Source organism: Azolla caroliniana, unplaced genomic scaffold, assembly GCF_043228905.1.
Source record: "Azolla caroliniana isolate FFs.n. ecotype wild unplaced genomic scaffold, voAzoCaro1.0.p SCAF_17, whole genome shotgun sequence".
In the NCBI taxonomy this organism is placed as follows: Eukaryota; Viridiplantae; Streptophyta; class Polypodiopsida; order Salviniales; family Salviniaceae; genus Azolla; species Azolla caroliniana.
This window is the reverse complement of record NW_028230452.1, coordinates 16,718,706-16,741,561: the sequence shown is the minus strand read 5'-3', so window position 1 is coordinate 16,741,561 and position 22,856 is coordinate 16,718,706. Positions and strand designations below refer to the sequence as shown.

At 37.4% G+C, this 22,856-nt stretch overlaps 3 protein-coding genes across 3 annotated transcripts; all 3 read left to right on the top strand.

Annotated features, from left to right (window-relative positions):
* The first annotated feature begins 155 nt into the window (after positions 1–155).
* Positions 156–4,637, top strand: LOC147853322 (uncharacterized). Its single transcript, XM_087333158.1, has 6 exons — positions 156–1,472; positions 2,078–2,651; positions 2,765–2,865; positions 3,201–3,290; positions 3,878–4,002; positions 4,272–4,637. The coding sequence occupies exons 1-6, from the start codon at positions 534–536 to the stop codon at positions 4,417–4,419; spliced, it is 1,977 nt and encodes a 658-aa protein (XP_087189284.1). The 5' UTR covers positions 156–533; the 3' UTR covers positions 4,420–4,637.
* A 2,535-nt stretch (positions 4,638–7,172) lies between these two features.
* Positions 7,173–15,174, top strand: LOC147853321 (transferring glycosyl group transferase). The gene is made up of 2 exons (XM_087333022.1): positions 7,173–7,987; positions 13,491–15,174. Exons 1-2 carry the CDS (start codon positions 7,237–7,239, stop codon positions 14,669–14,671), a joined length of 1,932 nt encoding a protein of 643 aa, XP_087189148.1. The 5' UTR covers positions 7,173–7,236; the 3' UTR covers positions 14,672–15,174.
* Positions 15,175–16,700: 1,526 nt separating this feature from the next.
* LOC147853320 (protein GAMETE EXPRESSED 3-like) lies at positions 16,701–22,563 on the top strand. The gene is made up of 10 exons (XM_087333641.1): positions 16,701–16,988; positions 17,668–17,834; positions 18,496–18,852; positions 18,972–19,221; positions 19,312–19,599; positions 20,533–20,619; positions 20,748–20,780; positions 20,871–20,933; positions 21,046–21,209; positions 21,296–22,563. Exons 1-10 carry the CDS (start codon positions 16,811–16,813, stop codon positions 22,187–22,189), a joined length of 2,481 nt encoding a protein of 826 aa, XP_087189767.1. The 5' UTR covers positions 16,701–16,810; the 3' UTR covers positions 22,190–22,563.
* The last annotated feature ends 293 nt before the right edge of the window (positions 22,564–22,856 follow it).

The following is a 22,856-nucleotide window of genomic DNA, read 5'->3' as shown; positions in this document are numbered from 1 at the left end:
GCCATGGCTATGTCTATGTCCATGACCATGGCCATGGACATAGACATATACAGATAATAATGTACATATGTATGTATTAGCCATAGCCATAGCCTATGTCTATGTCCATGGCCATGGCCATGTTCTCATCTCTACCCTGTTTCCCATACATACTTGATTCAAACCTAATCCCAGCCCTAACCCTAACCCTAACCCTAGCTTTTCTTCCTCCTACAACACTGAATTATCATTAGGGTGTTCTTCTTCGCCTCCCCCTTCTCCCTTTTTCTTCTTCTGCTTTCTCTGAGAGGTCTTCCTCTGTTTCTTCTCTTTTTGTACTCGTGCTAACATGGATTCTGCTATGTAGGTAACGTGCAGGAAACACCCTGCCCCGTTGATGGTGTTGCAGGAGGTTCTCTGAAACCTGGCTCGGACTCTGTTCAACTTGAACGCCGACATTCCCATTGAAAAACAAAACCACTGACTCTTCTCTCCAAGGTATTCTCTATACTTTCTTTCTAGAGAAGTCCGTTGATCTTCACAGAGAGAGTAGGATGGGAGATATGGAAGAAGATCAGAACGAAGTGAAGATCTTTCAGAGAAGAGAGAAGAGGAGAGAAGAAGAGAGGCCTCTCCCTCCACCTCCTCCTTCTTCCTTCCATGAAAGCAGAGCTAATGCAAATGCAAAGATATGGAGAGATTCAGAAGCTGTAGAGAAGAGCCTCGGTAGAGACGCAGGGAGCCCCGAATATCATGAAAGGATGAAGAAGATCAAAGAGTATTCTGAGAAGCCTGATAGGCAGTGGAAAGAGAGGGATCATCATAAAGAGCCTTTCTCTCGGAAAGAGAAGGAGGATTATCATGCTAAGAACCCTCAGCAAAAAGAAAAAAGTGGAAGCCAATTTTCATCGCGATCAGATCATTCAAGAAAGGATAGGGGTTTTGAAGCGAGGTCAAATCATCTATCAAGAGATAAGAGTTCAATGAGAGATAGAGAGGAGCGGATTCATGATAGCAGTCGTAAGGATCGGGATGGTAGTAGAGATTATGCGCGTGACAGAAGAGATTATGACAAAGGAAGACGAAGCTCTGAATTGAAAGAAGGCTATCCAAAGTCACGAAATAGACATGGTTTAGAGAAACATCTTGCTGGAAACGCCCAGAAGAACAATGCTGCCTCATATGATCATGAAAACCCAATAGATAATCTTCAAAATGAGGGTATAGCAGGTGGTTATATTCAAGGTAACAACCAAAGAAGCAAAGGTAGTGTATCATCACTCAAGTCAGTAGGATATGAAAATGAGACTAGTGGAGGAGATGGTCATTCACTACTTCCTAAGCTAAAGCTTAAGGTGGGCGGGATCACCCCTAGTGGTCAACCAGATGCAAGAAAGCAACATGAAGGCGAAGATTTAGTTAGGCCTAAGGTTAAGAAACGTTCAACACCGTCCTCAGAGCCCAATAAGAGAAGGCAGCGTCTTATACTCCAGGTTTGCAGATTTAACATTTTGTTTTCTCTAAGCAAGAGACTGCTATTACTATTTGTCTTCAATAGCTGGAAAATGAAACCTTTTGATGATGTAAATTTTGCTACTTTTCTTTCATAACTGGAACATTGTGGTTGTTTTCTACTTTGATAACTGGAAATTTGAAGTTCTTTTAATCATGCAACTCTGATTGCTAATTTCTCCTTCCAAACTTGAATTTCAAACACCTTTCTCACAACCTTTTGTTGAAAATACCAAAACTGGAGTTTCTATGTGATCTCTACTTCTATTGTGTCAACTGGAATGTGGAAACTCAAACTCTTTTAGTCATGTTATGTGGTCGCAACTTCTCTTCAGTTATTGGTAAAATCAAAATCCTTTGGATCGTGTACATAGTTTCCAATTTTCTTCGATAACTGGATAATTGAACCTATTTATTTGTATGCACATATATTTTATGTAAATAACTGCTTATTCAAATTACTTTTGATCATGAAATGTGCTTGCCACCTGTTTTGTTGATAACTAGAATTGGATATTGTCTTTAAATTTTTTATCATGAAACATTGGTTGATCCTTTTCTTAGATATGTGGTATTGCCTTTGCAGGATTGTTCGGATGAAGAGGATGATATTCCTGATGTGCCTCTGAAACCAAAGAAGCATGTGCATGCTTCTGAAGAGGATGGTTTTCTGGCATATCTAGCAGATGAGCCAAGCTATCGAAGAGCTCCGGGAGGAAGTAGTTTTGGTGTGAATCAGAATCTAACAGGTGTTCGAAAGAGTGCAAGGGTACCAAAGAAACGTGTCTTTGATGGTGATGATGATATAGAAGTTGAACCCAAAAAACGAAGGAGGAAAAAGGTTGAAGTTGATTCAGAGGAGGATCTCTATCATATAGAAGATGATGACATGGATCAAGATATGGTTGATGAGGAGGAGATGATTGAGACGGCTGGTGAAGGCAAAGCAAAGCCGAAGAGGAGAAGGAAGAGCTTAGAGGGTGATCTATACATTGGAGGATCAGATTCCTTTAAAGGTGGAGATTCTCCTGAAATGAGAACCACTGGGATTCCACTGACAGCAAGGCAGAGGGCGTTGCAATCGAGTAAAGAAGGAGTGATTGAGATCGGAGCGAGTTTAGTAGAGTTTCCAGAAGGATTGACATTGGCGGCTCCTAAAAGTAAGTGTCAGTTTTTCTTCTCCGTGAAAGCTAGAGATAACCTTTGTGCTTTTTGAGAGTAAAAAGAACAATGCAGAAGAATTTATTTTTGTTTTTTCGTTTCTCTTTGACAGAGGTGAAGGATAGCCTTACGGCTGCAGAACGACAGCTGAAAAAGGAAGAAGCTGCTCTTAAAAGGAAGCAACAAGTAGAAAAGGCTGCTAAAGAACAACAGGTAGTATTTAGCTCTTACAAAAAAAACATTAAAAAGAAATGAAAAACTCTGAAACACCCCAAGGTTTTATTTATCTACCCAGATGCGTTCAAAGTTTCATTGTCAAACTATCACTGCTTAAAAGTTGAAAAATGGGGATTATTCGGTAAAGTGTATGAATTGACCATATAATTGCTCAAATAGAACATATAATTGCTCGAGAGGGGGGTTGCCCTAGAGCATTTGGGGAAATAAAGAAGAATACAGGGGTATTTCAACTTTTTCCTAAAAGAAAATAAATAAATAATGATGTATGCATGACTTTATTGATTGAACATTTCGTTTTTCTCCACCAGGCTTCTGCCATGCAGAAAGTTCTGAGCCAAGACTCTCAGCGTAAGAAGCGTGAAGGCAAGCTTCAGAAGCAAAGAGAAGAGATGGAACAGGTATGTAAAACCTTTTTTAACTCTTAATGTGGCCATGACAAACAATTAAGATTTGTATAAATGTTCTCTTCATCCAGAAGTCAACCCTTGAAATAAAAAGGTTAACTTGTGTTCCAGTGTTTCCAAGCAAGAAACATTTTTCACGTTTCAGTCCAACTGGGACTTGTTTCAATGTAATGCTGGCCCACCTGGGAATTTGATCATCTTCTGGTTACAAAATTGATTTCTAACCTAATACCTACAAATTATTATGCTTTCAATTGTAGACATAGTAATTACAAGTTATTATGTTTACAATTTCTAGACATAGTATTTATATAGATCATTATCCTGCCTACTGTGCACAATGCGACTGAGCTTGACAAGAATGTTTCTCATAATTATGGAATGAAAATTCAGTGTCTAGACATGGTACTGAAGTTATTATGATTGCACTTTCCAGACATAGTGCATAACATAAGCTAATATTCTTATCTATGGCATCCAAGGCAAATGAGCCTGACCCAAACATTTTTGAATGTTATAGGCAAAAACTATTTTCTAGGCAAAGTGTACTTATGTAAGTAACTGTGCCTTCTTTCTGACAGGAAAAGAAAGCTGCAGAAATGGCACCTGCCACAAACAGCATCAGGTGGGTGATGGGAACCAGTGGCACAATTGTTTCCTTTTCGCAAGATCTCGAGCTACCTGCAATTTTTTCTGGTCCCATAAGGTAAGATAGCCTCTTTCTCTCTGTGTGGATGTTGGTTGGCTTGGTGCTTTATGCGTTAGTACTAGGGTCGAAATTTTAAAAATATAGAGAACCCAAGTTTGATCATTGCCATCTATTTGGCCCTGGTCCATAGATTGTATTTAGTCTTCCCTGGGCATCAATAATCTATCCGTGTATCTCATTCAATCCAGATTTCTCTCTCGAAAGAGAACTTTGTCTTCATATGATGGATATATTTAATTCACTATTTAAGGGTTTCTTTTTTGCAGCTATCCTCGAGAAAGGGATCGATGTGCGGGCCCTGCTTGTACCAATACGTACAAGTACAGGGATTCCAAGACTCTCATTCCTCTTTGTAGTCTCCAGTGCTATAAAGCTGTACAAAAGCCATCTAGTGAAGCCACTCTGGCCCATTGACAATATTCTCGATGGTTTGCCTACAAATGGGCTATTGACAATTCATCGTTTATGTTTCTATGTGCCATGTACATGATCCATCTTATCATGCCAAATTTAGCATTAGCTATAATGTAATTTTAGAAAAAATTGATATGTAGTATAGAGGTCACAATGATCATCCTTACTGTGGACTTTTGAAGCTTTCACATAGATGATATTAAGGTCATAACTTTTTTCACATGTATTTTGAATGACAAGTGAATTTGTTATTTATAGAGTAATAATGTAAATCGTGTTTTCTTGTGATTGTATCTTCAAAGCTCGACAGTCAATATAAGAGCTACCAGTGCTACAAGTATTAGTGGATCATGAGTGCGTGACAACCACTCATGCCCATTTCACCATCAAAATTGTATACAACAATCTAGTTTCAATGTATGATTTCGATAAGGAGAGAGAACTTCAACCAAAATGAAGACGTACACTCAATGTGACACATGTTGAGATGACATAGAGGCCTCAATTTAAGCTTAACCTGCAAAAGCACGAGGATTGGCATGCTTTTTTGTACGATTCAATTGGAAGATAGTATTTGTCAATTCATTTAATACCACATTATTTATGCTATTTGGAAATGCTTAGTGAGGTAGTTAAATCATGATTAATGAGAGAGAGCCCATATGGATGTAGCTTAGTTGGTTAGGTTGCCCGTTGGAGACCAAGTGGTCATGGGTTCAACCCCTACATTCCACAATGGTATCTAGTGATATGTATGAAGTATATAATAGGGTGGTGAGAAAATTGGGTTTTGGAACCCAAGACGTAGTGGTTGTATTACCACTAGGGTAATCTAATTACGATAATAATAAAAAGATGTCTAAATGGATGTAGCTCAATTGGTAAGGTTGCCCGTTGGGTTCAACCCCTACATTCCACTATGGCATCTAGTAAATTAAGAGATGTGTATGGAGTAATAGAGAGGTGAGAAGATTGGGTTTCAAACCCACTATGTAGTGCTCGTAGTCTACCAACTTACTACAAGGGTAAGATAATTATGATAAAAGAAAGATGGGTTCTTGTTCAATGGTCTTCTTGAAGCACCACGCTATTTATGGCCACGGAAAGGACAATACCATTCGACAACTTACTTATATATAGGTTTCATGACTTACCCTATGCTTTTCCACAACTTCATACTATTGTTGATAATAATTGAGGGTGGGAAGATAATTTTGGATGCATCCTACCACCTTCCTTGCATGTCCAAGAATATTGGTTTCTTGTGAATGTAAGCAACACAATTCACTATCCTTGGCATCCTCATTCCATTTGGTTGTGATTAGTATCAACAAGGCATGTTAGTGTTTGTCATGACCATATCATTCATTAATGTGTAATTGAAGTCTAGTTGCCAGCCACATTTCATCTAGTAACCATTTCGGGGGTATTGTGTTGCTCATCTCTAGGAGAGCGAATTTTGGCTTCAGTTTTGTTAGTGCTTTTTTTGCGTTTCATAGCAAGTATCCCAAGCTTGGATTGTAGGTGATGTGCTTCCATGGCCTTATATATTGCTACCTCGTACGTATAAGGGAAACGTGTTATGTACCTTCTCAAAGCCTCCTGATGCAGACGGGGTAATTGTGTCCTTGATCAAGAGAGGAGTGTGTGTACACGTTAGAGGGGGTGTCACAATGTAACGGATTGTACGACAATATGTTATGAATCGAGTGGCAATATATGTAGCAAATAAAGGGGCATATATGTAACGAATTGAGCGCCAATATGTAATGAATCGAGTGGCAATATATGTAACGAATCGAGCGGCAATTATATGTAACGAATCGAGCGGCAATATGTAACGAATCGAGTGGCAATATATGTAACGAATCGAGAGGCAATGCCTCCTCGGACATGGCGAGAATGAAGACCCACGAAGTGGACAAAAAATATGATAAAATCCCGGGGTTCAATTTTGTATAAAACCAAAGGATCAGGACTGTGCAGGAGGAGGAAGAAGAAGATTTAAGGAAATTTGTGTTAAAACAGAGGAGCAGGAAGAAGAAGATTTAAGGAAATTTGTGTTAAAACAGAGGAGCAGGAAGAAGAAGATTTAAGGAAATCTGTGTTAAAACAGAGGAGGAGGAGGAGGAGGAGGAAGAAGAAGATTAAGGAAATTTGTGTTAAAACAGAGGAAGAAAAAGATTTAAGGAAATTTGTGTAAAAACAGAGGAGGAGGAAGAAGAAGATTAAGGAAATTTGTGTTAAAACAGAGGAGCAGGAAGAAGAAGATTTAAGGAAATCTGTGTTAAAACAGAGGAGGAGGAAGAAGAAGATTAAGGAAATTTGTGTTAAAACAGAGGAGCAGGAAGAAGAAGATTTAAGGAAATCTGTGTTAAAACAGAGGAGGAGGAAGAAGAAGATTAAGGAAATTTGTGTTAAAACAGAGGAAGAAGAAGATTTAAGGAAATTTGTGTAAAAACAGAGGAGGAGGAAGAAGAAGATTAAGGAAATTTGTGTTAAAACAGAGGAAGAAGAAGATTTAAGGAAATTTGTGTAAAAACAGAGGAGGAGGAAGAAGAAGATTAAGGAAATTTGTGTTAAACAGAGGAGGATCAGGAAGAAGAAGATTAAGGAAATTTGTTTTAAAACAGAGGAGGATCAGGAAGAAGAAGATTTAAGGAAATTTGTGTAAAAACAGAGGAGTAGGAAGATTTGTATAAAAACAGAGGAGGAGGAGGAGGAGGAAGAAGAAGAAGGAGATTTGTATAAAAACAGAGGATCAGGAGGAGGAGACACACAGAGGCAGAGAGAGGGAAGGAGGAAGAGAGAGATTCCATGGTGATGCCTGTGTTCCTGCACACTAGGATCTCTGCTTCTCACAGACTCCACCTTCTTCTCTGCTTTGCTGCGTTGCTTATTCTCTACTCTTCCATCCACTTCCTTCACCTTGATCATCACCAGAGCTCTCCTCCGGCTCATCCCATCGCCATCTTCGATGATCAGAGCTCCTCTGATCTCCGTAGCCATTTCAGCTTCGTTATCAAGCTGCTCACCTTCGACAGGATCTTGTCCCTTGGAAGATGTCTTGATTCTCTCCTTTCTGCGGATTATGCTGGTCATAACGTTACTCTCCATGTCTTCATCGATCATTTCCCCCTCTCAGATGAAGCTTCTTTTCTCCATGGAAAGCAGAAAGAAGACTTTTCATCATCATCATCATCATCATCTACAATCGACGGCAAGCTGAAAGAATTTCCTCCCTCTTCATCCTCATCTGCTTCTTTCATCAATGCAAAGCTCAAAGAAGCTCATGAAATTCTTCAGTATGTTGATAGATTCATCTGGCCGTATGGACCTAAGCAAATACACTATAGATCACAGAATGTAGGTCTTCAGGGTCAGTGGTTAGAAGCATGGTGGCCAGCATCTGATCATGAGTTTGCTTTTGTGGTAGAAGATGACATGATCTTGTCTCCTCTCTATTTCAAGTACCTCCGAAAAATCATTCACACTTATTATTTTGATCCATCCAACTATGATCCCACCATCTATGGCATCTCTCTGCAACGGCCTCGATTTGTGCCTGGTAAGTAGTTTTATTGGAGATCTCGTTTTTCTTTGTGCCTGGTAAGTAGTTTTACAGGAGATTTCAAGTTTCTTTACTGCCAGGTAAATTTTCCTATTTTCATGCACGGAGTAGTAGGAAATATCACAAATTTATAGGAATTTAGCAGATGTTTGTAAATTTCTGTAGGATTGTCATAGAAAATATCAGTAGTTAGTTGAATCTCCTAATCTTCAATGAGACAATAGTAAATTGCCTGAAAGGCCACCAATTCGCAGGCATTTATTAGAAAATCTGTATATTTCTGTCAGATTTGCTCACATCTGAAAATCTATGAGGCATTGTGCTTATAAGACCTCAATTGGGACATGCTAAGCAGTGGTCAGGAAGGCTTTCTTTACTAGTCACCCTGGTTTTCCAGTTCATGCATCATGGACTAGAAATCATTAGAAAATACCACAAACTAGAGCAATTCACAAGAAATCAGATGGATACATATGTCAAACTTCTTCAACCTTTATAAATATTTCCGATTGGCAAAATAAAAAAGCGAAGCTGCATTTTAGTGAATGAGAGCATATTTTCCTGAACATTGGATGTTATAAAGCAGATGATTTGTGCACACGACACCATCAGATGCAGATTATGAGGTTCATTTGCCATATGAAATGATTCTTCGCATTGCTGTTTCTATATTACTTTACATGTGAAAGATCTTGAGCGATGCACCTGGTGGAACCGGCTGTCTTGATGCGGAACAATCTCAGCACTCTTCTAGTGGAAGATCTTAAGCATGTATAGAGAAACAGATTGATATATCAATAGGCAATTGAAACATAAGACAAGATCAACAATGGAATCGAGTCGAAGGAGACAACAGAATAGGCATAAGGGTATGTAACTTGTATTATTCTCTCAGAAAGTTACAATAGCACAATGTACAAGATGAAAAACCTCCTCTAACACTAGGTTACAAGAGTTAGTTTAAATACTAACTAACTTACTGCAACTGCCCTTTCCACTATTTACAGAAATGGCCTAAACCCAGTGTGTCCAATGGGACAAGGTGAATACGTCCATTAGAGACCTGTATTCGACAACACCCTAGCTTTTGACATGTGTACCATAGTATGAACCATACGTGCATTCGCATTCTCGAATGATTGAAACATTCGTGAAAGAAAAACACCCTCAAAGAATGATAAATACCATACTTTTGGATTAACTATTTATTATGAGGTAAATAAGCCTAAAAATGAAAAAAAAAAAAAAACAGGAAAAAAACACAAGAATGTTTGAATAACATTCGTATTCGTTTTCCAACATAGGAAAACGAATGTTATGCTAGACGAACACGAATTTTATGTACTATGATGTGTACAATGCCAAGAAACTTGAGAAACTGTTTGTAACAATGGGTGTTTGCTTCATGTACATTTTGTGCTTGATGCCCCCTTCCCCCTTTTTTCAAGAATGCAATTTCATACCCACATGGTGAGAACAACAATGGTTCCTAATGGTCTAGAGTCAATTGATGTGAGGGTGAACTCAAGCGTCCTCTAGTTAATGCTTTTTTATCCCTTGAAGATCCAACAAACATCAATCATATTGTTCTCTGTGGATGTATCAATGATGTTCTGGGCCCCTGCATCAGCACATTGATAGCTGATTATTCTGCAAGTGTCCTGCATCTAGTCTCAAGAACTTTTGCTATGTTCCATTGGATCTGCAACAATAGTAAGAAAAAAGATTAATGAATTTGTGAGTGCAATGCATCCACCTGGACGCACATCAAGCACTTATGTGGCATCCATAGTTACAGTTTGGATCATGAAGTTGCAATACTCAAGTGTCTCCATCATGGTCAATAACGTTGTTAGTTTTAACTTAAGGGACAATTCTAATTTTCTTCTGACAATCATATTAAAAATCTTCATGTTGGAAGATGGGTAACTGAGAAATGGCAGATTTCCACACATGGTAGGCATCAAAAGTTTTAGCACTCAAGTAGTACTAGTATACTGATCCTTAAAATTGAGTGAAATAGAACCTACCTTTCTCTAGGGTGCAATCTTTATTGAGGATCATCTACATCTTTATTCTTCAAATCTTATGTTCCAATCCCAAAATGGATCTTGAAGTAAATTGTTTTGGATCCAACTTTGCAATACATGTGTTAAGAGTCTATTACTAATTAATAGACCAAATAAAAGTAAAAATAGGTGAATAGATTGGATAGAAGAACCCGATCCTCCTAACCACCACTGAGCTATGATCAAGAGATAGCAAACCTACCATCTGATGTGCAATATGGGTTCGGACTCAGCCGATTGTCAGGTCTACCTCTACTACTCAGGGATATACTCAGCTGACAAACAAGCAGGAAGGAAAAACAACAAAACAGAAAGTACAAGGAAACAGAGTTTTAACGTGGAAAACCCTAATTGGGAAAAACTATGGGAGTCCACTGGCCCCAGAACAATTTCACAATATGAGTGTATACAACAGTTTCAGCTTCCCTAGTTTGCTAAGGGAAAAACAGATCTGTCAAGGCCAACCTTGACGGAAAAACCTTTCTTTGTCTTACGTACAATGGATGGAAATACTCAGTGAAACACAAAGAGCAAGGTGCGGCTAAACCTGATCTATGCTGAGCTGTCGATCTGGTGGGATCGGATTTGAGGGTTGGCAAACAGACGAGCTCGACCTGCACAACACCGTTTGTGCTCCCTTCTCTTTGGTTCTCAGTTCACTTCACTGTTCTGACTCACATATATCCCCTAGGGCATATGCATACACACACACAGCTATGTGTAAGATGTATAATTGACATCTTTGACCCTGAGTCGATTGTAACAGCTCTTAGCCATAACCTGGCACTCAGCATGGCCCCTAGCCGGCTATCGGCACTCAGCCGGCCCTTAGCCGGACAGCCGGCTCTTCTCCCATAAGGAGGGACATCAATCCACAACACCATTGACGGATATTAGGATGACTAGTGCCTTGGAATAGGTAACACGATCGTCATGATGAAAGCCTAGCCCGCATTGCTGGTGTCTCAAGACTTTAGCCTTCCGAAGTAATGCGTTTTATGAGGGTAGCTAGGACTCATATTCATACTTCTTCCTAGGCCCCTTGAATAGATGTCCTTTTCTAAAAGACTCTCCATTCATTGGTTGTCAAGATCATGATAATGTGTGCACCTATTATTCCCTCTATCCAATCACATTAGTTCCTTTCTAACATTCGTGAACATACCATACCCTTCACTTATGTTTTGTAAATATTAATGACTTACCCTCACCTACATTATGTGTGCATAATAGCATGGAATCTTTAACAAACTACTTTGCTGAATGTTTGAGTACACTTTGTTCTGTCTATATTGAAACTAGGCTGCGGAACTTTCGAAGGGCTGTAAATTTTCCAACCAAACCACCAAGACTTCTTAATTTCACCATTGGAGAGGTTTTATATAAATGAAAAAAGATCTAACTAAGATTCTTACTTACTATTAACTTAATTTTACATCCAAGAAGCTAGATTTCTCTTGAACAAAAAATTTAACATACTTTTGGCTCTGAGGATTGGTGCTCCTTTTGGCATTTCTATTTTATTGATAACTAGTAGAAGACAAGTTCAGCATTGAATAGCATATATAGAGCTTTTGAAGTATTCTCTGCTAAGCACACTAGCAAAGAGAATAAATCAGCTATGATTCCAGCAGATTTTTAGTCTTTTAACATGACTCTTTTTCCTTCCTAAAACTGAATGTCAAGTTTGAGTCAAAAGATAGGATGGCTTGCATAAGGCAAGTTTTCCCTCCACTGTCAAGCGGTACATGATCAAAATAAATATCTTAGAATCTCATTTGTCCACACTTTTATAGGACCTCATTTAAAAGGACTTTTATAAGGCAAACATATACACCTCCATGGACATCAGAATCCATTTCTAACTATGACTGCATGTGGATCCCCCGGCCTGTTGGCCATCTGTAGCTCCCTCAAAACAAAACAGTGTAATAAAAGAAAACAAAATTAATACCTTGTGATGAACCACACCATCAATATATGTTAAAGATATCTGTGAGTTAATACAAATATGACATCCTTCCGATTTTGAGCACCTTGAAAGTGGATGGCACATTAGATTTTGCAGCTTGGCACTAGTTGGAAAAACAATGGTCTACCTACTATTATGTGGTCATGTCACTGTTTGTTCCCATGAGATCATGCAATGGAATATGCCACAACCCTGTCTAAGCCTTAGAATGTACCATGTTGGCCGCAATATTCTAATCATGACTTTTCCTGTAAATTTATACAAAGATCAATGTTGCTCTGTTTAGATAACTAATTAATTTCTCAATGCTTATGTGGGGACAAACACAGTGAAGAGAAAGCAAGTATTAAGAGAGAGAAATGAGGAGTTACAAAACTTTGGGTATTCTCCATTTTCATCTCAGTTTACTATTCCAGAAAGAATAAGTTTGATTTCACTCTCATACTTTTTAATCTTAGATGATGTATAAGAAAGGAAGGACATATTGGGAGTGAACTTGATTTCTCTAACTGTTGAAACTTATGAGTGCACAGAACATTTTTTATAAAATATGTTGAAGCACACAGATGGAGACAAAAGTTTTCAAAATAGATGTTCAATATCAAAACTTTATCATGGCAAGCGTAATAATCTTCTAGGGGAAAATGTAAAATTTTTATAGTACAAAAAGCCACATGCATTTGCCGATTCATACTTTAGACTTGTAGGAATCTCTGGATGTATTTCAGGTTCTTCCAGCGTTTAATTTTTTTTGTTCCTTCATTTCAATATGGGTTTCATCGTTATCTGGATAGGTACACCCAGACGGTGGCATATTTCACACATCTTTGTGATATAGCTGAAGGTTCCCATAGATGATATCTAAAACACAAGATTATTGAATTTCAGAAACATACCTTTAAGATCTAGAGCTTTTGGAAATTCACCCGTAGTAAAATCCCAGGGCTGAGATAAATTGTTTGAGAAAATACAGTATGGGTAAAGTAGCCTGAAAACAAGCAACTAGTATGATATAAGTTGAGGATCAAGCAACAACCTAATGTGTGTCAGAATTGAATTATGCAAGCACACCATAAGATTTTTGGAACTATTGAAGGTTATAAACAGTAATATCTTGTTTTCATCAATTAAAGTTATAACATTGATGATACTATGCATGGACCTGTATGCATATTGCGTAGCAAATTATTACATCACGATATTGTTGGATCATGCAGAATAACCTTGCTAACAAACTGATGTTAAGGACAATGCTTTTGAACAAGTGTTCACAATCTGGAATTTCTGTATATGTAGGAAAACATGGCAACCCATCATGCATACACATGTATATTGCATAGCACATTATTACATGGTGGTATTATTGGATCATGCCAAATAACCAACTCTCCCAATAAACTGATTCTAGGGACAATTCTTTTGAACAAGAGTTAATAATCTTGCATTTTTGCATTTGTAGGCAAACATGGAAACCCATTACAAGTGGACAATAGCACCAATCTATTTTTGTACCAGTTGGTTGGAACATGGGGACAGCTTCTGTTTCCAAGTCCATGGAAAGAGTTTCGCATATGGTATGATACACATAAAAGTAAGAATTTGAAGCCTTTTCTGGAGGGTATGGTAACAACAGGATGGTATCGACGGTCAAAGGAAAGGATCTGGACACCTTGGTTTATCAAATTTGTGCACAGCAAGGGTTACTTCAACCTTTATACTCATTTTATAAATGCACAGGCTCTGAGTGTTTCACACAGAGATATAGGTGTGAATACCAAAAGAGAAGCTGGTCCAGATTCAGATTTGATTGAAAGCGAGAGCTCATTCACGGTGAAGTCATGGGAAATGAAGCCAACAAAGCATTTAAAACGATACAATTACTGCTTCCAGGAAGTGATACAGTGGAGGTTAGTAAAGAACATTCATGACATGTACAAGGTTGTTCCATCTCTTCATATCAATGGTACAATCATCCTTGTGAATGCCATTGGTTATCCCGAGGTGGTGATTAGAAATTGGTTGTGCCAATTCAGTAAATTTAGTATTAAGAACTATGTAATTCTTTTGGAGAATCCAGTTCTTGAGAAAGAGTTCATGCTCAGAGGTCATGTTGTGATGCACATTGATCTGGCTAAGCATGGATTTCATAACTATGATATAGCTACCAAAAGAAACCTTATTATTGCCCAAGCAATTACATGGGTTTTACAGGTTGGCTATAATGTTTGGGTTACGAGTGTCGACACACTCTGGATGACTAATCCACTGTCTGGAATAAGTGTTAGTGATGCTGATATGCTAGGATTTGCTGATAGAAAAGGAATTTCCACAGAGCTCTTCTATATTAGGACCTCAAAGGAGACTCTATCTGTTTGGAGAAATCTATATATTGATGGTCTGCATATTCCAACTGCTTCTGTGGAACAGATTTTGTCAAAGGATGCCATAATCTTCAAACCACTGCCTGTGACACTCACAATGGACATCTTGATGTATAATACGAACCATACGGATGGTGCTCAATCAAGAGTTACATTGCTCACTGGTATCCAAGACAGTGATATATGTACGAATCTATTGAAATTGTTTGGATTTTGGATGTTAGATGATGAGCTTTCTTGTACTGGAGTCTATTGTTAATGGAAACGTTTATAAAGTCGTACTAAGCTGAACAAAGATTTTGAGTATAGTAATGGCTACTTGGTTTGGTGGAAGTCGAGCAATTTTGGCAATGGCTGCTGTGTTTGGCCTTTCGTGTGCTTGAGTTCTCAATGAAGAGTCCAAAATTGGCTGGAGTATATAGCATTAAGTCGGAAGTGTTACTTGGGTCTCTCAGACAGAAAGTACGGAGAGAAAAGCTAAAGCTAATGATGAAAGGGATATGAGATTGATCGGCTTGATGCTTGATGTTTCAATGGAAAATTCTAAAATCATGCCAAGATTTGTAGCAAAGAGAAATGGACTTGAAAAAGGCAAAACCAATGAATCCAAGTCTTTTGCATCTAGCCAGATATGTGTCTGAAGAATCGAGACAAGTTGTAGTTAACTCTTTGGAATTCTATTTTCACACCACAATTGTTTCTTAAGAGATCTCTGTATGATTCAGAGCCTTGTACAATAATATATAAAAGCCCATTTGTTTTCATTGTGTATAAAAACTCAATTGGATTTCTCCTTTAGTGTCTTTAGATACTTTAGGGTTTCTCCTTGAAAAATTGCAAATATCTCTCATCCAATTATGCAATCGATAAGCAGAGATGCCGGTTGGAACTTCATATGGTGTCCATTCTTGTCCATGATTAGTTAGATTGTTACCCCATGAGAACAAGCAAAGCACGAAATCAATTAAGCAATTTGGAAATTTTCACTTTTTCAGTATATGATAAAAGAGAGAAAGAGAGATGAATGGTATTTCGTATCACCCCTAGGTTGTCAATCGGAATATCGTCCTTTTTTGTGAGAAGCAAACAAACTTTTACTCTAATAGGTTCATATATTGGGCATTCCTTATTAGTACATCATCTTCATCTTCACGATTCCATGCCGCAGAGCTAAGACGCCCTTCCATGTCATGATGTGTGAGATGGAAACCCCCATTTTTTAAATTCCAAGTACATGTGTATGATATTCAATGTGTTGCCATAGGAGTGGACATGTAAGTTTGTTTTACCTTCTAGATTGACATGATTACAATAGCACTCCAATGTTATTGTTTGCCCCATGCAAGTCGTTTCCGAAAGACTTAAAATCAATCCCAGTGGTCTCCATGTTTGGGCATACAACATCTTTTTCTATGGCTTAAAAACATTTTGGGATGCCAAATCATTAGCCGTTTTTTCCTCGTCTAAACTGTTTTTGACCTTTGTCCATGGGGAGGGAGTTTTTATTTATTTTTGAACCATTTCAATGGAAATGTTATGCGATAAATCTTGGGTTATAGGTTTTGTGTAGCATCCTACCGAAAAGTCTCCAACGCACAGTTCAACGACTTTTAACAGGAAAACAATATAAGTGTTGTGTGTACGAGGTGTTTCGATTTCACAAGCCGGATGAGCATAAAATAAAAGGGAAATCGTGTCCAACTGGAGTGTAGGTTAAGAAGAGGAGTCGATTCTCGTAATGAGCCGTGATGTGTTCCGGTTGGATGAAGGCGGAGAAAATGGGCAGCATCTCCGGAGAATTGAGTTCTTTTAGGCAGTCTGTAATGATAATTTATAATCATAAGCACAAAGAAAAACAGGAGCAAAACATGAGTGCCTTTTTTTTGTTGGGGGGGGCTTCCTCTTCTTCCTCAAAAATAAAATAAAATAAAAGCATAAATCAAATAATTAAATAAATAAATAATCATTTGAATTACATAATTAATTAATTTTTAATTACTTTAATTTAATAAATTTAATAATTAAATAAAATTCTTTTTTAGTTCATTTTAATTTAAATTAACTACAATTGTTTTTAGTTAAGTTGATTTAGTTTCAATTAGTTTTTTCCATTTATATTAGTTTCTTAAATTTTAATTAGTTATTTAATTTGTTAACTTGCAATTTATTATTTAATTTCAATTAATTTATTAAATTTTAATTTATTATTTAATTTCAATTAATTTAATTTAAAACAAAATTGAATAAACGGCGGACTGAAAACCTAAACTGTCAACCACCATCTCTCTCCTCTGTCTCTGTGTCTGTGTTCTAAAAAAACCCTAATTATGTGACAAACGGGGAAAACACCCAAATCTGTTCCCTCTCTACTCTGAGAAAGAAGAAACGATGTCTGTGTATGCTATTTTACATATGCCCTAAAAATGCCGAGTCGATGCATAGCAGTAGTTCTCGCTTGCAAAAAGAGCTATGGTGTGATGATCATTGTTGCAGGAATCGGAAAATAGTCCTATTCTCTCACACCCTCCTTTTCTTTCTCTCTCTCACATTTCTCTTCCCCGTCGGCTTCTCTTCTGGTAAGGATTCTATTTTCCGTCCACACTATTAAGGTTCTTCTGTTAATATATATGTGTGTGTGTGTGTGTGTGTGTGTGTAAGAATTGCTTGATTCCTTCGCATAAGAAAGAAATTGAATATGGGTTTTCTTCTTCCTCCTCCTTTTCTTCATCTATTGCTAGTAGAATAATGTTTGCTTTCCTTCTGCTACAGAGATTGGATTTGGGCACATTCTCTATACATATTTACGTGGAGTACTTGCTTGATTTTCTTTCACAAAAACTTTGAATTTTTTCGCACATTCTTTTTTCTTTTGGGTGGAAACACACAATTATAGTTATAAATGTGTGTGACGAACACTACAATGGTATCAAATTGAGTGATGTGACCGCTACACGGATAGTGGGGATGCTGAATCGCCAATTGGCAAGACGAACATTCCACCAAGGAATTTGAAACTTGGGTTCTTTTGTTTGCTTTCTCTAACAAAAGAATTAGATCTGGATTCTTTTTCTGTATATAGGGAAGAGAAATTTGATTTTCTTTGCAAAAGAATATGATTTTGGTGTATTCATTTCTTGTAGAAAGAAGGAATGTTTGATTTGATTCCTGAAGAATTGGATTTGGGTTCTTTTCCTAGATAGAGAGAGAAGGTTCTTCCTTTAACAAAAGAATTGCATTTTTCTTTTGCTTTTACAGGTGAACCGGAATTGTCTATCCCTACCATTGGTACAGACCAATTGATTTATGCTTGTGCAAATAATGAAGTGGTAGCATTTCGAGGAAATGGTTCCTTGGCATGGAGTGCTTCAATGAATCAAACTTGCCAAACGAATGTTGCCCCAGTGATCGATTATAATGGAAAGGTAGGACAATATCTGAGCTTCAACTTTGTGTCAAGTATAATGGAAGCTTGTTGAGATGAGCATAATATATTACTTGTAAACTGTAGATAGGGTCATGCTTAATTCCATCTTAGTTCAGTTTAGAGTAATTCCATACCTGTTTACCTATTGCATTGAAGTACCATCCCACTAGTCAATTATAAGAAAGTGGTAGGACAATCTTCAGGCTTAAACTTTGTGTCAAAAATGCTGCATGTCAAGAAGTTTCTGTAGACAAGTATTGTACATTTCTTCTAGATTGTACACAGATTTCTTGATTGAGAATCTGTTGCTTTGAAGTTTCAAAAACATATCACCTTCATAATCCATTTTAGTAGAAATGGGTTGATATCTCTCTGATTCAACTATGATGCATCCTTAATAACCTTAGAAATGAACCTCATATCTGTTTTTGAAGGGCTAATGGAATTCTCTGATAACTTTGTTGAGGCTTGTATGTTGTTGTAATCTACGTACTGGCTGATATACATGGTGTCCAAGAGAGAGACAGGCATTATATTTCTCATCATCATTGAACTTCAGAGAACAAAAGAACAATCATCTTTTCAAGTTTGTAATTTGGTTATGGCAAAAAACATTGTAGCTCTGTTATGTTAAATAATGTTGTTTCATCCATCTGTAGGTCTATGCAGCAGCAGATCAGACCGTGATCGTTGTTACTCCTCCATCCTCAGCATCAAAAATACCAAGCGCAGCCGACTTTTTTAGTATGGTTCCACCCAGCAGCCTAAAATCGATTGGCAATTTCTCTTCTGTAATAGGTCTCGCTGTTACATCGTGGAGCTCAGTTCTTTACATCAATACTGGGACAGGTGTCCATGCATTCATGTTAGATGGCACGCCTCTATGGAGCACCCTTGTGCAGTTTAATGGGAGCATAATGAAATCACCGAAGTCAATGGGAGTATGTGCAGACAATGTAACTGATTGTGCTTTTTTCCCGTCTCTAGCTGTGGATCAATGTGATGGAAGTATTTATGTAAGTGTCAACGATTCAGGATGCGATTCATCTTTGTTGAAGCTGAATATCAGTACATCTTTCTCCCGTGTGAGAGAAACTTGTAAGTGGTTAATCTCCATTTGTTGTATCCTTCTTAGGTGGCACGGTCAGATGGATGGCTGTATTCATACGCAACATGGCAACCTTTCTTGAGGTGGCGTTACGCACTAAGTCTCGGTGTGCCATCATTAATCAAAGTTATATGTGGAAACAATGGACGTGTTTATGTTACATTGCTACAATACAATACAGTCTATGCCATATCAGCTGACTTGGGAACTTTAGTCTGGGAAGTAAAAGTTGGACCTCTTGGTGAAACAAGCAGCACTGTATTGATTGATTCATCAGGTTCAATCACATCATGTTTTGTTAGTTATGCAACCATGAGGAATATGTTTTTTAAATCTTAAACTCAAACTTATGGTTTCAAATGATCAGGTTTTGTTTCAGTTGGATCCATAGATGGTTTCCTGTATGTTATCTCTCCAGATGGAAGGATGCAAAAATATCTAGCAAATGATGTTTTGTCTCCTGTAAGCATACAGACATCACCCATTCTTGACTGTTCAAATGATGCAATATACATTGCACAAAGCAAAATCGCTTCAAAGACATTGGAACAGTTCAATGGAACCGAGACTATATCATTCACAGAGTCATGGGGTATGAATATATGGCTGTTGGTTCCGTCAACTGGACGGGTTCTATGGGGCACAGAGTACCCAGGTATGTACTCTTTAGTATGATACGTAATAAGTTGTGAGGAACGAATTCCATTGCAAAAATCAGCCGTCAAAATAAACTTTTTCAGTTTTGACCAATTGTTTAGTACAATACTTAGGTGTGCACTATGTTATGAAAGACAATATTTTATGCATTATCTCTTGAAAATCAGGATATAAGAAAAACCATTCTCTTAGATCTAAAAGGATCTCCTTGAATCAATCCATAGCCACAATTATTCAGAAAAGTATAATCGGATGGGATTGTAAAGATTATTATTTCTCTCAGTATTTGCTGCTTCCACAAGTTATTATTTTTTTGCTTTATAATTTCATGAATTTGTTTCGTGGCATGTGGAGAACATATATTATGATTTTGATCATGTATTTGCCCTATGTGCAAAAGATGAATAAATTTCTTTAGAATTATGATGAAAATTTCCAGCTTTTTGGATTGTAATTTGTATTTGCAATTTCTATGTTTGGGTTATTTAGAATGATTAAGTTTCCTGGAGCTTAATAAATGCCTTTCATTGTTCAATTGTTTCTTGGGCACTTCAAATATTTGATTCTCATATGAACATAGTTGTATGCAACATGTCTGAACCCCGTGCATACTTTTGCATATAGACTTTGTTGAGGTCGGAAGAGCTTTCATTTTCCAGAGAATTGATAGAAACACGTGTTATTCTTATGCTTTGATGATGACATCGTAAATATTGATACATGGCATGCTTGATATAGTTTCAGATAGTCTTGACCTTTGACGGTGTAGTGTGGTACACCATACACATCATATCCATGCTATGTCATTTCCTCTAGGCATGGTTTGCCTAAATCTGACAAAATATACTGATTTATTTCTGTGGATATGGTTATTAAGATGGTTTCTACTGAAAGCATGCTATTCTAACTGGTAAAACAGGTTCTTGAACAGATCTTTTTCCAACAACTATACTGCTGAATGACATAAACTCGTACAGGATTAGTTCTGATTGGATAATTGCACTTACGGCTTCAGCAAGTATTCTCTTTGAACTTCTAGCAGTCAATTTTTATTCTTACTTTTATTCTTTAATTGGAAACTTTGAAGATACTATAATCGGAATGAAAAGGTTAAAAGTCTGACATGTTTGTATGTACCCTTTACAGATCTTTCAAGAAGGAGCATGTGCAAAACTGACGGTAAGATCTTTATAGAAAAAAATTCGAACTGTTCATATTCCCTTTTACTGTTAGAAAATTAACATGAAATGCCTCGACCTTTTATTTCAGAAGAACTTCACAAGATTACTTGCACACAATTCTTGTTCAATGCAACAAAACAACGAACTGGAGGTGCCTTCTTCTCATTCTTTCTCTCCCCTCTAAAACAATGAATGCATTTACAAGAAATAATGAAAAGAGAAGACAGGTAACATTAACAGCCTTCTTTCATGTGAAATTTTAGGTTCTAGCCAGCAGATCATTTCATTTGCTGTCTCTATTATGGCTATCTTTCTTTTCCTTTTAATCCTGAGCACAGTTTTATATTATTATTGGCGAAAAAAGCAAACAATTCACAGGCATAGACTCTGCCAATTGCTAAAGCAAGAAAAATTACGGCATCGTAAAGTGAGTTAATCAAGTACTTCATCTTTCCATTTTGCTGTGCAAAAAGACAAGAACTGGTAGTAAAAGATTATGTTACTGATTGACAGGGATCGCTTCTGAGGAGACAGAAGTCTTATGAAAGAAAAATAGAGTATTTGCAAGCAACACTGGAGCTTGAACCACAATCTATACGAATTGCGGAGGAATTGAGAAGTGCCCTCGAAGGTCTTCATTTTGTAAAGAGATCCTTAGCATTGTTTTCATCATCGTCAGATAATGATGATATCTCTAATTATCGAGATTGGCAAAGGCCTTCTATTCCTTTAGCTGAATTTACTTCTAGCAGCACACAAGCAAGAAGTCCGTTCAGCTCGTTCCTATCAAGGGTAGATTCAATTCTTGAGAAAATGCTTGGAACAGTCAATGAAGGAGATTTTTCTGAAGAGTTACGTATGCTTTCATCATATAATGATGAATTCTTAGTAGGCTATGATCAAGAAGCTCAAATACCACCAGAGACAATGTCAAACAATGAGAGTTCAAGGAGTCGATCAAACCAAAAAATCTTAGGTAAGAATGCTTCTTCACTATCCCCTCCTACAGGGAAGTATAAAAATCCACTTTATAATCAAAGCCGAAGTGTGACCCCAAGTCCAACGCTGAAGAGAACTGTGACATTCTCACCAGTGGATGAAATTTTTGAAGAAAGTAAAGAACATAACCGAAGAAATGAAGAAAGCCAGAGCCAGACCCAAAACCAGAACCTAACGAGAGGGCCTGACCAAAAAACTGTCACATTCTCACCAGTAAATAAAGTCTTTGAAGAGAGTGAGAGATCTTCATCGACTGATTATACATGTACTAGTAGCAGCAGCTCAGAACAGAGCAGGAGTCCAAGCCCAATGTATAGGAAGAGTGTCACATTCTCACCAGTAAATGAAGTCTTTGGAGGGAGTTCGGAAGGTTCTTCAAATGATAGCAGTTCAGAGGAAAAAAGTTAAAAGAGGGTAATTGAGAAAACAAATATCGATAAACTTCATATGGTTTAGGTTTCTTGCCATTCCTCTGATTTTGAGATTTAGAGGCATACTGTTTCATAAGGTTGATATCCGTCGAAACCGAGCCCTATATCTTGCTCAGTCAGCTTGATACCTTGGAAGTATAAAGATCTTCAGACCGACCAAATGTATACAAAAGAAGCACTTTGACTAGGTGTGGAGAATGCATATTGCACTTCCTTGTGTCCTTCATACATAAATCGCAGATTTTGCTCATTGAGCAATGGTTGAAGTGAAGGCTGTCTTTGATATTTATGCAAAATGTATAGAAATGAATGAAAAGCTCTCAACGCCATTGGGTTGTGGGGAATTGTGAATTTGATTTTAGTGTGTATTTCATTTTCAAAATGAATATGTAAGGATGAGGATCGTCCTTTTGAGGTAAGGGCTCTTTGAAATTTGAATCATACAGTGGTGAATGGACACCACAAAAATGTAACAGTGATCATTTGTAAGAATAATCTTAGTATGTTATTGGGACTTAACACCTTGTTGGAAAAGGATAATTTGAACTAATGCAGAATCTAATTGGCTATATGTTGCCAAAACTGAATTAATCATGTTCATTTTCTTTTTTGTTTGCAAAAAGATCTTGTCATCATCAGTGTCC